A 15,654-nucleotide genomic window follows, 5' to 3' on the forward strand; every position below is an offset into this window, starting at 1 on the left:
TGGAAATCTTTCATATTGTATCATCTAATTGGTTGGTGTTGGTATTTTGCAGACTGGTAATTAGCAGCGATCGCCTGAATGTCCTTCTACATTCTTGCTGACGTCGAGGCTTGTCCATGATTGAGTGCCAGAGTTCTGCTCTTGCGCCACTAAATTGTCTAAAAAGCTAGAAGGCTATCAGCCTTCCCACTTGCCTGAGGAATGGTGCTTGGCACAGAGGTGGGAAGGACCATGAGGGAAGCCGAATCGTTTTGTGAAAATGGAGTAATGCCCAGAGAAAGGGTTTATTGACTACACTTTTCTTCTTTCTCAGGATGTCAGTATCCATTTTGTGCTCTCGGGGCTGCTGCACGTTTACCAGCGGATGATTGACAGGGAAGAGGAGAATTGTCTGTTTGTCACTCACCCGGGAGAGATTGTGGGGCAGCTGGCTGTACTGACTGGTGAGCCACTCATTTTCAGCATCAAGGCCCAGAGGGACTGCACCTTCCTTTGTATCTCCAAATGCCACTTCTATGAGTGAGTTCCACAGGTTTCTCAACTTTGCGCATGTGCTTGACTTTAATAAGAAAAGGTTTGAAATCTTTGTGCTTTTTCAAAATTTAGTGTATTGAGGAATAGTTTTTGAGTCTCAAAAGACAAATTAGAGTTCAGTTTCCCCCCTTTACGGATTGGGCGAAACCATCAGAACCACATCTGCACTTCTAAGGATTTTATCAATCCCGAATCCAGATAGAGGCTCAAGACCTTACTGAAGTGACACCGAGATCGAAGAGAATAGGAGAGTCTGGCAGAAACGTGTAATTGCCGTGTGACAAGTTTACGTAGGCTGTTTCCATGAAAAATGTATTGCTATTAAATTATAGAATATAATTATAGAATAAGCACGCAATATATTACTTTAAATATGAGGCTGAAATAATCTGAGAGTACTGCTGCAATCGCTCCTAACCGCATTCCTCTGTCCAACAGCATGAGAGCCCTACTCATGAAATAGTTAAATTCATATGTTATCATGCACTCCATTGACAGTAGTGAAAGATGTTTTTTGTATGATGCCCATGTTCTCCTCACCTGGAATACCAATACATGACATTTTTATGTGACTTTCCCATATTTGTTTGTCTCTTGGCTGTCACATTGTGACTCCGTGCTGACTTATCCCACAGTTGTCAGTAACTGAGATTTCTAATATCAAAATAAAGTTTAAATGTGTTTTAAATCATAAATTAAAACTTAAATGTTTTCTGTGTCATTTAATAATCTTTATTATCACAAGTAGGATTACATTAACACTGCAATGAAAGTTACTGTGAAAAGCTTCGAGTCGCCATATAATATAATAATAACATTCCGGCGCCTGTTCGGGTACACGGAGGAAGTACCTGCCAATTGGACAGAATGCCCAATTCACCTAACAAGCATGTCTTTCTGGACTTGTGGGAGGAAACTGGAGCACCCGGAGGAAACCCACGCAGACATGGGGAGAATGTGCATACTTCACACATAGTGATCCAAGCCAGGAATCGAACCTGGGACCCTGGTGCTGTGAAGCAACAGTGCTAACCACTGTGCTACCGTGCCGCCCAGTGTTTTTGTGCAATTTTTTATTTGGAGGCCTCAGATTATGAGCATACTGTTCGGAGCTTTTGGGTGAATGCAGATTGTATAATCTGACCACATGCACTAGACACGATTTAATAATAAGATAAATAATAATAGTAATAAGCCTCAGAACTGTTCAGTGATCTGAACTGCTGAAATATTTTGCCTTGGCTTTTAGCAGTCTCTGCCCAGCCAGCTTTTAAAATAATTCAAAGAAAAGCAAAAGAGAGCGATAAGTAGAAAGGCATATAATATCTGGTATGTAAGATCCTGAGGGGCCTTGACAGAGTGAAAGAATGTTGGGAGAGATTAAAACTGAGGGACATGGTTTAAAAATAAAGGGTCACCCATTTAAGATGGAGGTGAGGAAAAATCTTTTCTATAAGGGCTACAATTCTTTGAAACTCTCTTCCCAAAGAAAGCATTGGAGGGAGGGACATTGAATATTTTTAAGGCAGAGGTAGACATATTCTTGACTAACAAGCAAGACCAAAGGGTATTGGGGGTAGGTAGGATGAGGCGTTGAGGCCACAGTCCAATCAACCATGATCTTATTAAATGGCAGAGCAGGTTTTAAGGGGCCGAATGGCCAATGCCTGCCCCAGTAAGAAAAAAAGAGAGGGAGAAATAATGGAGCAGCTCTGTCAAGAAATAATGACCAAGTTATCAAATAGTGCGGTGCCATATTTTGTGTTTTGCTGAGTAGGCAGACAGAGTTTTAGTTTAGTTTATTATCGGGAGGATGCTGATGTCTATAACAATACTGTACATTCTCTCAACTACACTGAAACATCAACAATTACTTTCATATATATGTGGTGCTAATAACTCATAAAAGTCTCCCAACTTGCCACGGGTGGAAGCGTGGGTTTAAGTAGGGTGCTCTTTCCAAGGGCTGGTGCAGACAGAATGGGCTGAATGGCCTCCTTCTGCACTATGAATTCTATGATTTGCCAAACTGGATAAAGTAAGATAAGATCAGAAGACAAAAAGTTTGGTCAGAGTTTGTTTTCAAAAATAAATCTCAAGAGCTGTAGAAGCTTTCGGTGGAGAGTTCCTGAGAGTAGAACCTCGGTGGAAAATGCTTTGGCAATGATTGCTTAGGTCAAATCCAGGTCTGAGGTTTAAAAATGCTTTGGCAATGATTGCTTAGGTCAAATCCAGGTTTGAGCTTCTGAACCATTCCAACCCAAAGCCAAGCATGCCATCAAATGAGTCAAACTGACGCTGCACCTGGTTTGGTCACTCCTGTTTATCAGAGCTATGGTTTACAAGAGACTAAAGCCGTTGGATGTAACTGGATTTGATTGAGGTTGTGGAGAGCGAGCGTGTGTTGTATTACCTTTTTTGTTTCATTTTTAAAGGGTAATGAGGGAAAAACCCAATGTGGTGTTGCCAGTGGCTCACACTGTGGTGAGGAGAATGTCTCCATTTGTGCGCCAGATCGACTTTGCCTTGGACTGGATGGCAATAGAAGCTGGGCGAGCTGTGTACAGGTAAGAAGGTCAGTGTGGATATTACTACACACACTGCTGATATTTCAGAGGGAACGATGCACTGTGCTTTGTGGGATCGAGCAGAGCAAGGTGGTCCAAGCTTAAATCCCTGTCCCGAGTTATATTAGGTAATCAGCCAAGACAGCAATGAGGGCAAAGCTGTTGGACTTCTTGGCATCCCTGGCCTAAGGGTGGGGGTGAGGGTTGGAAAATTCCACCAGGATCACCTCAAAATGAGATCAGTATATAAATATTGCATGCCAGCAGGATCTGGTTTAATTCTCCGTCATGTCCTCCCTCTTCCAAGCCACTAAAGCACAATTCATTATCCTGACACTGTATTGGCTAATGTGCAGAAAATCACTTGGGTGCTGCAGCGCAGCAAGTGAACAGACTCCTTGTTGGAACATGGAGCCATGTTTGCCGGAGATGGGAAGAAAGCAAGAAACGGTAATAATGGACGTGCGATTTACAGTTTCTTTGTCAACTGCTGTGAGGAACCAGTGATGTATTTACAAAGAATTGTTACTTGAGCTACAGCATTAAGAGCCTGTATTTGAAATTAAATGAAAATGAAATGAAATGAAAATCGCTTATTGTCACGAGTAGGCTTTAATGAAGTTACTGTGAAAAGCCCCTAGTCGCCACATTCCGGCGCCTGTCCGGGGAGGCCGGTACGGGAATCAAACCGTGCTGCTGACCTGCTTGGTCTGCTTTAAAAGCCAGCGATTTAGCCGAGTGAGCTAAACCAGCCCCTGTATTTTATGAAGCAGTCGATACTTTCATAAAGAGGAAGGTAATGAGCGTACATTATGAGACAGAAAAAGTAGAATATTGGTATTATAAATAGGAAGAAAGGTAATTTATGAGCAAGGGGCACAGTACCGATCCCTGCGGAACAGCACTAGACAAAGGCGTCCATTCCCAAAAACAACCGTCGACCCTCACCCTCTGCCTCCTGCCACCATGTCACTTTTGGATCCAATTTGCCAATTGCTCTTGCCTTCTTGACCAGCCTCTTATGTGAGACCGAGTCAAAGGCCTTACTGAAGTCCATGTAGACTACATCAACTGCACTACCTTCATCAACATACCTAGTCAGCTCTTCTCAAATTTCAATCAAATTTGTAAGACACTATCTCCCCCTGACAAAGCAATGTTGACTATCCTTAATTAATCCTTGCCTCCCCAAATGGAGAATAATTCTGTCTATCAGAATTTTTTCCAATAGTTTCCATACCACTGAAGTTAGACTCACTGGCCTGTAATTTCCTCATTTATCCCTACCGCCCTTCTTGAATAATGGTACCACAGTAGCTGTCCTCCAATCTTCTGGCACCTTTGCCTTGCCTCTTGCCCTTCATATACTAATAAAGCAGCTTTGGATTTGCCTTTATTTTACCCGCCAGTGTTTTTTCAAGCCCCCTCTTCAATTTCCCAATTTCCTTTTTAAGTAACCCACTGCACTCTCGATATTCCTCTGGGCTTCCGCTATTTTGAGCCCTCTGTATTTGCCATAAGCTTCCCTTTTTTTCCTTATCTTTGACACTCTGGGCTCTCTGGGCTTGTTGCTCTCATCCTTCACTCTTACAGGAACAGTGTACAGGCCCTGTACACACTTTCCTTTTTGAAAGAATCCCACTGCTCGGATGTAGATTTTCTGACCAGTCGTTGCTCCCAGGTCCTGCCTTATCCTATTAAAATTGGCATTCCCCCAATTCAGAACCTTTATTTCCTGTCCATCTTTGCCTCTTTCCCAAGCTAAGTTAAATCCTACTGGGTTATGGTCACTGTCTCCAAAATGCCCCCCCCAAACACACACACATCGAAACATCTACCACTTGCTTGGCTTCATTCTTGAAAACTAGGTCCAGCACTACCCCCACTCTTGTAGGGCTTTCTAAATGATGGCATAAAAGCTCTCCTGGAATCATTTTAAGAATTCTGCCTGTCTAAGCCATTCACACTTTGACTATCATAGTTAATAATGGGGTCGTTGAAGTCCCCTACTACTATTATCATAGAATTTACAGTACAGAAGGTGGTCATTCGGCCCCTCGAGTCAGCACCGGCCCTTGGAAAGAGCACCCTACATCAGCCCATGCTTCCACCTCATCTCTGTAACCCAGTAACCCCACTTAATCTTTTGGACACTAAGAGACAATTTAGCATGGCCAATCCACCTAACCTGCACATCATTGGACTATGGGAGGAAACCCAAGCACCTGGAGGAACCCCACACAGACCATGGGCAGAAAGTGCAAACTCCACACAGATAGTCACTCGAGGCTGGAATTGAACCCGGAACCTTGGAGCTGTGAGGCAACAGTGCTAACCACTTTTGCCACCGTGCTGCCTATTACCTCATTATTTTTGCATTTCTTTGAGCTATCTGCCCTTCTATCTCTGTTATGGGGCCTGTGGTATATTCCCAGCAATGTGATTGTGCCCTTTTTGTTTCTAAGTTCTGCCCACATGGCCTCGTTTGAGGAACCTGCCAAGATATCTTCCCTTTTCACTGCAGTGATTGACTCCTTGATCAATATTCCGATAGCTCTTCTTTTATACTTCCCCGTTATCTTGCCTGAAGATTCTATTCCCTGGAATATTGAGCTGCCCGTCCTGCCCCTCCCTTAACCATGTCTCTGTGAGAACAATAATATATTCCCACTTGTTAATCAACACCCTCAACTCATCTGCCTTACCCGCAAGACTTCTTGTCTTAAAGTGGATGCCGTCCAGTCTTATCACATCACTCCCTTGTGCCTTAACCTGTGTATAATCACTCTGCCTTCCAAGACTGACTTCTGTGTTCTTCTATATTTGGCTCTACATTACCCCCTCCACTATCTTCACTCTATATCCCACCCCCTGCCAAATAAGTTGGAGAATCCCCCCCCCCCCCCCCCCCCCCCCCCAACAGCACGAGCAACAAATCCAACTTGTCCAGGTCCCAGCTTCCCCAGAGGTGGACCTGATGATACAGGAATCTAAAGTCTCCTTCCTACACCATCTCTTCAGGCATGCATTGATGTGCTCCACCCTCCTATTACCATACTCACTAGCACCTGACACGAGGAGTACTCCAGAGATTATAACCTTTAAGGTCCTGGTTTTGAATCTGGTACCTAGCTCCCTAAATTCTTGTTGCAGGACCTCATCCCCCTCTCTGCCTATGTCAATGGTAGCAATGTGAACCATGCCCCCCCCCCCTCCCCCTTCAGAATACCCTGCAACCATTCAGTGACATCCCTGACCCTGGCACCAGGGAGGCAACACAACATCCTGGAGTTATGCCTGTGGCTGCAGAAATGTCTGTCTGCTTCCCGCTGTATAGAGGCTCCTACCACTTCCACCCTCCCCTGTGCAGCTGTACTCCCCCAGAGGAACTGCTGTTCTCTCCATTTTCCAACGTAGAAAAACGGTTCTTGAGTGGTAAGTATACTGGGGCTCTCCCTGCCTGCCCCCTTCTGACTGGAATTCATCCATTCCACCTCTGACTGCATTTCCTTAAGTTGCGGAGTGGCCAGCTCTTTTTTTTAAAAAAAAAACAGTTATCCACGTAACACTCGACCTCACAAATGCATGTTAGTGCCTTCAGCCGATGCTCAAGCTCCGAAACCCGGAGCTCAAGTTAATCAAACCGATGGCACTTAATCGCAAACGTGGTCATCCAGATTGCAAGGAGCGCCTACGAATTCCAACTTGCTGCAGATGGTGCAACACACAGGACAGCGGTCCTCTGCCAGAACTTTAGTTAAAAGAATCTTAAATTTTAGTTGAGCTAAGTTATTTTTAAAGAAACTGGGACTCTCACCTTTAATGTAGTTTTAAAGTGGGGGGAACAGCTTACCCAGTACCTACCAGTCAGCTCCCCCCCCCTTGTGCTGACTTCACGTTTCAGAAGTTGACATGAACTCTTCCGGCGTCGCTGAGTGTCGGGTGTGCGGTGCATTGCACCGCTGCTCCCTCACAGGTCAGCGCCTGTAGCCGTAACTTAGCTCCTTATTACCTATATTCCTCAGTCGCTTATACATTGATTTTACATATTAGGTCCTACCCCTCTTCTCCGAATTCCCACTATCTCCAAATTCCCATTTAACCAACTCTGTTCCGATGCTGCTCTGTTTCAGAAGCGCTCTGCTCTGGCCCCCTTGCTTTTATATCATTCCCAAGTTCCCAGTGATGACTCAGCTGCCCTGTTATTAACACCTATTCAAAAACAAATGGTTGCAACTCATTTGACAGTTAACTGCCACTGGCAGGCAGGTTCTGTTACCAGAATTTCTAAAGTTCTTTAAACTAGGCTTCAGATTCTACAGATTCCACTTGCCAATAGTTACCACAGCTTTCCACTGTCTCCAAATTCTCAATTAAGCCACTCTGTTCAGCTGCTACTCCGTTTCTGAACTGCTCTGTTCAGAACCGTTCTGTCGACCTGGTACTCGCCACTGGGTTCAAACTGGCAGGTCTGTCTGCTTCATTGTTATGATGCACTATTACAGCAGTGAGACCTGGACCACTGACACAGGAGCGCCAGAGAAATTCCATCAGCGATGTTTCTGCTGCATCCTCCAGATTCAATGGGAGGTATGTCAACCAAATCTTAGTGTCCTTCTAGAAACCAGCTTCACAAGCATTCAGACAGAACTCTGGCAAAGTCAACTCCAATGATAGTTAAAAAGCATCTTCCCACCATGTCCTATTTTCACAAGGCTCAAATGGTCAACGTTCCAGGGGAAAATGCTTTGAAGATGCTCTGAAGCTCTTCTTGAAGTAAGGCAGCATTGACGAATGACTGGGAGGAGTTTGTTCCCAATCGCTCAGGATGGGGACACTTTACCCATCAAGCTGCATCGCATGAGTCCCAAAGTCTTAACAAAGTAGCAGTAGAGAAGGAAAGGAAGCAAATCCTGCTTTCCGGATCCCACTGCCTCATGGGGTGTCCTGTCCTGCCCATGTCTCCAATTATTTGCGGTTGAGATTTCAGTCTGATGAAGACTTGTGGGCACAAACATACGACCCTCGAGGGGCGGCTGCCGTCAGCGATGCACTGGGGTTTAGCAAACAAGAAGGTGATGGGGGGTGCAATGCACAAAGTTATGCAAACTTTGTAAAATAACCTGGGAAGAAGAACATGCATGCACAGGGCTTTCAACATACTGCACAACTGCAATAACGTAAGACATAGCAGGTGTAGGCCATTTGGCTCTTTGAACCTGCTCCAGTATTCAGTACGATTATAGCTGATCTAATTGTGACCTTAACACCTACCTATCCCCCATGACATTTGACTCCCTTGCCAGTCAGAAATCTAACTCTGCCTTGAATATATTCTCCAGCCTCCACAATTCAATGTGGAAGAGAATTCCAAATACCCTCAGAAGAAATTTCTCCTCAACCCTATCTTAAATGAGAGACTTCTTATTTTTAAACTGTGCCCCAGTTCTAGATTCCCTCTCGAGAGGAAGCATCCTCTCAGCATTTGCCCTGCCAAACCCCCTAAAAATTAATCATGCAGAAACCACCAGATAATTAACTTAAACAGCAGCACTAGAAATTTTTAAAAAAGCTAAGTGAGAACGAGGAACAAGAAACATGCGTGGAAAGTGAGAGAAAGATGGAAAAGAAAGAGACTTCCATTTATGTAGCAGCTTTCATGACCCCCGCGTCCCAATACACTTTCCAATTGAGTACATTTGAAGTGTAGTTACGATTGCGATGAATTTTAATGCACGTTAACTTGGGTACTGCCTAGGACAGCATGGTGGTGCAGTGGTTAGCACCGCTGCCTCGCGGTGCCGAGGTCCCAGGTTCAATCCCACCCTGGGTCACTGTCCGTGTGGAGTTTGCACATAATAATAATCTTTATTGTCACAATTAGACTTACATTAACACTGCAATGAAGTTACTGTGAAAAGCCCCAAGTCGCCACATTCTGGCGCCTGTTCGGGTACACTGAGACAGGATTCAGAATGTCCAAATTATCTACTTGCACGTCTTTCGGGACTTGTGGCAGAAAACCAGAGCACCCGGAAGAAACCCACGCAGACACGGGGAGAACGTGCAGATTCTACACAGACAGTGACCCAAACCGGGAATTGAATTTGGGACCCTGGCACTGTGAAGCCATAGCGCTAACCACTATGTTACTGTGCTGCCCCACATTCTCCCTGTGTTTGCATGGGTCTCACCCCCACAACCCAAAAATGTGCAGGACAGGTGGATTGGCCACGCTAAATTGCCCCTCAATTAGAAGAAATTAATTGGATACTCCAAATTTTAAAAAATCTTGGGTACTGCAAGGTCATGCATTAATGTGATAATGATCAGCTAATCTCTTTTTTGTGGTGTTGATTGATAGAGCAATATTGGCCAGGAAAAAAGGGAGAACTCCCTTGCTCTTCAGATAGTGCAAGAGGATCTTTCTGATTCATTTGAGGTCCTGGTCTATCGCCTCATCAAAAGCCAACACCTCTGCTTAGTACTACAGTGAAGTATCAGCATAGTATATGCTCAAGTCTCTAGAAAGTGACTTGAATCCAAAAACTACTGACTCAGAGACAAATGTGCCACAACTAAGTGAAGGCGGACACCTAGAGGATGGTTAATGGTGGAGCTTTGTTGAAAATTAACTTAATAGAAAGTCTCAGTATTTTCAGTGCTGTAACGAATATCGTTTATTAGAATATTTTGACCACACTCTTCCACCAGTGCTGGCAAATTGGTGCTGCTGGCAGTCTGACGTCTGAGTCTTTGTGCTGTACATTTTGATGTTTTGAGCAAGCTGGAGGGGAGAACAAAGAACAACGAAAATTACAGCACAGGAACAGGCCCTTCGGTCCTCCCAGTCTGCGCCGATCCAGATCCTTTATCTAAACCGGTCTCCTATTTTCCAAGGTCTACTTCCCTCTGTTCCCGCCCATTCATATACCTGTCCAGATGCATCTTAAATGATGCTATCGTGCCCGCCTCTACCACCTCCACTGGTAAAGCGTTCCAGGCACCCACCACCCTCTGCGTAAAAAACTTTCCACGCACATCTCCCTTAAACTTTCCACCTCTCACCTTGAAATCGTGACCCCTTGTAACTGACACCCCCACTCTTAGGAAAAGCTTGTTGCTATCCACCCTGTCCTTACCTCTCATAATTTTGTAGACCTCAATCAGGTCCCCCCTCAACCTCCGTCTTTCCAACAAAAACAATCCTAATCTACTCAACCTTTCAATATCTTTGCTGTAATTTCTATTTTGACAGATAATCATTTATAAATATATTCCACTATGGTCAATAGAAAGTTGTTTTCTGAGCTTAAAAATTGAATTTTCCAATATTACTAAACAGATGGTATGAAATAGTACTACAGGCTCAATGGGCAATAAACACATTGAATTATCACCAAGATGTAGAGTACAGTCTTAGTTACAATATTTAGTCAGAAGATCCCAGACCTATGTCATGCTCCTCGTGTGCAATGTGGGAGTTTATGTCCACTGCCCCTGGTCCCTTCACGTGCAACAAGTGTGTCCAGCTGCAGCTCCTGTTCGACTGCTTGATGGTTCTGGAGCTGCAGATGGACTCACTTTGGAGAATCCACGATGCTGAGGGAGTCGTGGGTAGCAAGTTTAGCGAGTTGGTCACACTGTAGATAAAACCATTAAAGTAGATAAGTCCCCAGGGCCTGATAGGATCTACCCCAGAATACTGAGGGAGGCAAGGGAGGAAATTGCTGAGGCCTTGACAGTAATCTTTGTATCCACATTGGCTATAGGTGAAGTTCCAGAGGAGAGTAGCCAATGTTGTTCCATTGTTTAAGAAGGGCAGCAGGGATAATAGGCACTGTTTAGCACACGGCAAAATCGCTGGCTTTGAAAGCAGACCAAGGCAGGCCAGCAGCACGGTTCAGTTCCCGTAACAGCCTCCCCGAACAGGCGCCGGAATGTGGCGACTGGGGGCTTTTCACAATAACTTAATTTGAAGCCTACTTGTGACAATAAGCGATTTTCATTTTTCATTTCATTTTTCATAATTCAGGAAATTATAGGCGCCTTACGTCAGTGGTAGGGAAATTATTGGAAAAGTTTCTTAGAGATAGAATTTACTCACATTTGGAAATAAATGGACTCATAAGCGATAGACAGCATGGTTTTGTGAAGGGGAAGTTGTGCCTCACTAATTTGATCAAGTTTTTCGAGGAAGTGACAAAGATGATAAATGAGGGAAAGGCCACAGATGTTGTATAGATGGACATCAGTAAAGCCTTGTACAAGGCACCTCATGGTAGACTAGTACAAAAGGTGAAGTCACATGGGATCAGAAGAGAGTTGGCAAGTTGGATACAGAACTGGCTTGGGCACAGAAGACAGACAGTAGCAGTAGAAGGGTGCTTTTCTGAATGGCATTCCACAGGGATAATTCTGGGGCCTTTGTTGTTCGTGGTGTATATAAATGATTTGGAAGAAAATGTAGCTGGTCTGATTAGTATGTTCGCAGACGGCACAAAAATTGTTGGAGTTGCAGATAGTGAAGAGGATTGTCAGAGGATACAGCAGGATAAACTGGTTGGAGTCTTGGATGGAGAAATGGCAGATGGAGTTTAATCCGGACAAGTGTGAGGTAATGCACTTTGGAAGGTCCAGTGCATGTAGGAATTAAACAATAAATGGTAGAACTCTTGCGAGTACTGACAGGCAGAGAGATCTGGGCGTGCATGTCCACCGATCACAAAGTGGCAACACATATGGATAAGATGGTTAAGAAATCATACGGTATTGTGGCCTTCATCTGACGGGGCGTTGAATATAAAAATTGGCAAGTCACGTTGCAGCTGGACATTAGTTAGGCCTCATTTGGAATATTGTGTACAATTCTAGTCGCCACACTGCCAGAAGAATGTGAATGCTTTGGAGAGGGTACAGAAACATTTTACTAGGATGTTGCCTGGTATGGAGGGCATTAGCTCTGAGGGGATGTTAGATAAACTCGGTCTGTTCTCACTGGAACGACAAGAGGTTGAGAGACGACCTGATAGGGATCTACAAGATTGAGTGGCATGGACAGAGTGGATAGTCGGATGCTCTTTCCAAGGGTAGGAGAGTTGAGTACTAGGGGACATAGGTTTAAAGTGCGTGGGGAAAAGTTTAGAACTGATGTGCGAGTCCAGCTTTTTTACACAGAGGGTGGTAAATATATGGAATGCACTGCCTGGGGAGGTGGTGGGAGCAGGTCCGCTGGCGACATTTAAGGGGCATCTAGACAAATATATGAATAGGGTGGGAATGGAAGGATACGGACTCCGTAAATACATACGGTTTTAGTTTAGGCAGGTATTATGGTCGGCGCAGACTTGGAGGACCGAAGGACCTGTTTCTGTGCTGTATTGTTTTTTGTTCTTTGTTCTAAAGTCTTAGTTATGATATTTGAATCCACATGCCCAGCAATTATTATATTCTCCAGATGATGATGATGACTTTGTGATCTGTGGTTCTTTCTTAGGCAGGGGGACAGATCAGACTGCACGTTTATTGTATTGAATGGTCGGCTCCGATCAGTCATCATGAGAGATGATAAGAAGAAAGAGTTGGCAGGAGAATATGGCCGTGGAGACCTTATTGGAGTGGTTAGTAATTAAGCTTTGGACGGTTCTGTTTTATATAATATATATATTTATAGGATGCTCTGCCATTTTCTGACCTGTTGAACTGTATGAACAATGCAGCTGAGATTAGAAACGGTTCTTGTAATTCTGAAGACATTGGTTTATGTGATACAGTCTGTTATCCTTGCCCGAGAATTAGCATTAATGGGGGGAATGGGTTTGGCAGAGTCTGACACTCCACAACAAATCCCGTTGATTGCCATTGACTTATACCAGGATCACATCCCGAGCTAAAGTCATGGATGACATCTTTGTTATTGATGCACTAAACCTGCTCTACTTTTCTTTAGCCTGTGATACAAATTGACCATACCGTCCTCCATCAATGCCTTTCTTCCATCTTTAAGATACTTGGGACTTCTCTCTTATGCACATGTGTTCTCATCTATCCAAATGCAAGCCAATACATCTCCAGCAATGTCTAGCAATCTCTTCCTGATCTACATGTTCCTTGTTTCTCCCATCTACATTATCTACACATTGTTATTCTGCAGGGTCAGCTTTCATGTGATCACTGATGATCCCCAAATTTTTCCCCCCAAATTTCCTATCCTCATTCCCACCTTGATGTTGTGAAACTGATGCCGGAGCCCTGAATTAATTGCAACTTGCTACAGCTCAACATTATTATGCAGTCACTTTCACAAGCTCCACTTGCTGGTGAAAATCTTTAACATAAATATCGTTTATACATGGGGCAGCACGGTGGCACAGTGGGTTAGACCTGCTGCCTCACGTTCCGAGGTCCCAGGTTCGATCCCGGCTCTGGGTCACTGTCCGTGTGGAGTTTGCACTTTCTCCCCGTGTTTGCGTGGGTTTCGCCCCCACAACCCAAAGATGTGCAGGCTAGGTGGATTGGCCACGCTAAATTACCCCTTTATTGGAAAAAAAATGAATTGGGTACACTAAATTTATTTTAAAAAATATATAGTTTATACATTGAAACGCAATCTCTTCTTTCTCCTGCCTAAGTCTTGTTTGGTTTAGTAATATTTTTCGAAAAATAATAATGCACAGCATCTTCCCCCCCCCCCTGCTTCTATTCCGTTGCTGGTTGCTATTCAATCATAGAATCATAGAATCCCTATAGTGCAAAGGAGGCCATTCGGCCTATCAAGTCTGCACCGACCCTCTGAAAGAGCATCTTACCCATGCCCAAGTTCCACCCTAGCCCTGTAACCCAACCTAACCTCTTTGACACTAAGGGACAATTTAGCATGGCCATATACCTAACCTGCACTGAACTGTGGGAGGAAACCGGAGCACCCGTAGGAAACCCGCGGAGACACTGGGGTATGTGCAAACTCCACACAGTCACCTGAGGCCGGAATTGAACCCGGCTCCCTGGTGCTGTGAGACAGCAGTGCTAACCACTGTGCCATCGTGCCGCCCCAAAACCCGGGACCTCTCGCAAGCTCCGAGACTGAAATATCCAAAGAGAGAATCATATCTTGAGACACTGATCCACAAATTATTTTATCCTGCATTTGGTTGATGGTTTCCTGAAAGGTAGATAATTCCATTTATTGCTATACCAGCTATTCCCGTACCAGCCTCCCCGAGCAGGCGCCGGAATGTGGCGACTAGGGGCTTTTCACAGTAACTTCATTGAAGCCTACTCGTGACAATAAGCGATTTTCATTTTCATTTTCATTTCATTTCATGTATCATTTACATTTAATTAACATACAAATATCCGAAAGTAAAAAACTATCTTTCTCTCCTGGCTAAGTAAATTTCCCAAATTACAACAGTGACTGTACTTTGAGCAATTCATCGGCAGTTAACCGTTTTGGGACATCCTTGGTAGTGGAAAATGCTAGAAAAATACACTTCTTCCTTTAAATAGCTGCTATCAAGCGAACTATTCCAATTCAGCTCAATCTCAAATAATTTGATATTTCTGTTCTTCCACTGATTTCCCCAACCTAAAATTAATGATATCCATTCGCCAAATTCACCATGTTTTTCACTTCCCTGATGTTCTTGCTCTCCTCCCTGTTTTTACATATTTGAACCCCTCTCTGTGCAGCCTGCCCATTTCTCTTACTTTCACCTTGATTCCAAGCTTCATCCTTCTGTACAGCCACGAATCTATTTAATTCTCCACCATCCCATGCTGCCTCAAAGTTTCCTGTAGTTCACGGTGTCTTCCCCTTTGAGCTTGTTCCTACAGCAACTGAGAGTTGCCCACTCAGTTTGAAGGTAATCCTGCAGGTTTCTTCACTGACCTCCTGCTTCCAACTGCCCTGCCTAGTCAGACGGACTTTTATTCCGGCCAGCAAAAGTGTTCAAAGAAAATGAGGGGAAAACGCATCTTGTGTTCATGCCCCTCCGATTTTTCCCCTGGCTGCTCATAACAGTGGCCAACAAGATTGATCGGCAATTCCTGGAGCCTCCAAAACTACCCTGGAGATATGGCAAGCCCTACCCCAATCCCAATCCTTATCATTCTTCAGCAACCCTGTTCCATCTCCCTCCTCTTTTCCACATTCGCCCCACTCCAAACTAAGTGCCCTTCCAATTTCAATTCTTTATCAGCTATTAGTTTACCAATCACCCCATAACAGAATCATCACATCAAGGGCTCCAGGGTATATTGCTATCGCAAATGTATCCACAAATCCAATTATAAAACTTTGATGCACAAGTGACTCTACCACATCACTGCACTATATATTTTTTTTTAAATGTAACAAAAAGTGGTACTGCACACTGGGGCACAGTTAGTTGGTGCAGATATGAATCAAAACCTAACTATAGGCACACGTAATCACATAGTGCATCCAACTGATTACCTTTCAGATCGCACCATTAAACAACAGATCATATGCCAATATAAACAGGCACCCGTGCACATATTTCTTAATAAACAAAGAAAGATCATGCCCATA

The 15,654-nt window shown here is 44.1% G+C and overlaps 1 protein-coding gene across 4 annotated transcripts in view; it reads left to right on the forward strand.

Annotated features, from left to right (window-relative positions):
* Nucleotides 1-15,654, forward strand: part of pnpla7b (patatin-like phospholipase domain containing 7b) — a 371,155-nt gene that overhangs the window by 132,803 nt on the left and 222,698 nt on the right. For all 4 annotated transcript variants that reach the window (XM_038782642.1, XM_038782643.1, XM_038782645.1 and 1 more), the window contains 3 exons: nt 314-519; nt 2,970-3,101; nt 12,598-12,721. In XM_038782642.1, the coding sequence (XP_038638570.1) occupies nt 314-519; nt 2,970-3,101; nt 12,598-12,721 (462 nt within the window). The remainder of the gene's footprint in view (nt 1-313; nt 520-2,969; nt 3,102-12,597; nt 12,722-15,654) is intronic.

Source organism: Scyliorhinus canicula, chromosome 21, assembly GCF_902713615.1.
Source record: "Scyliorhinus canicula chromosome 21, sScyCan1.1, whole genome shotgun sequence".
NCBI lineage: Eukaryota > Metazoa > Chordata > Chondrichthyes > Carcharhiniformes > Scyliorhinidae > Scyliorhinus > Scyliorhinus canicula.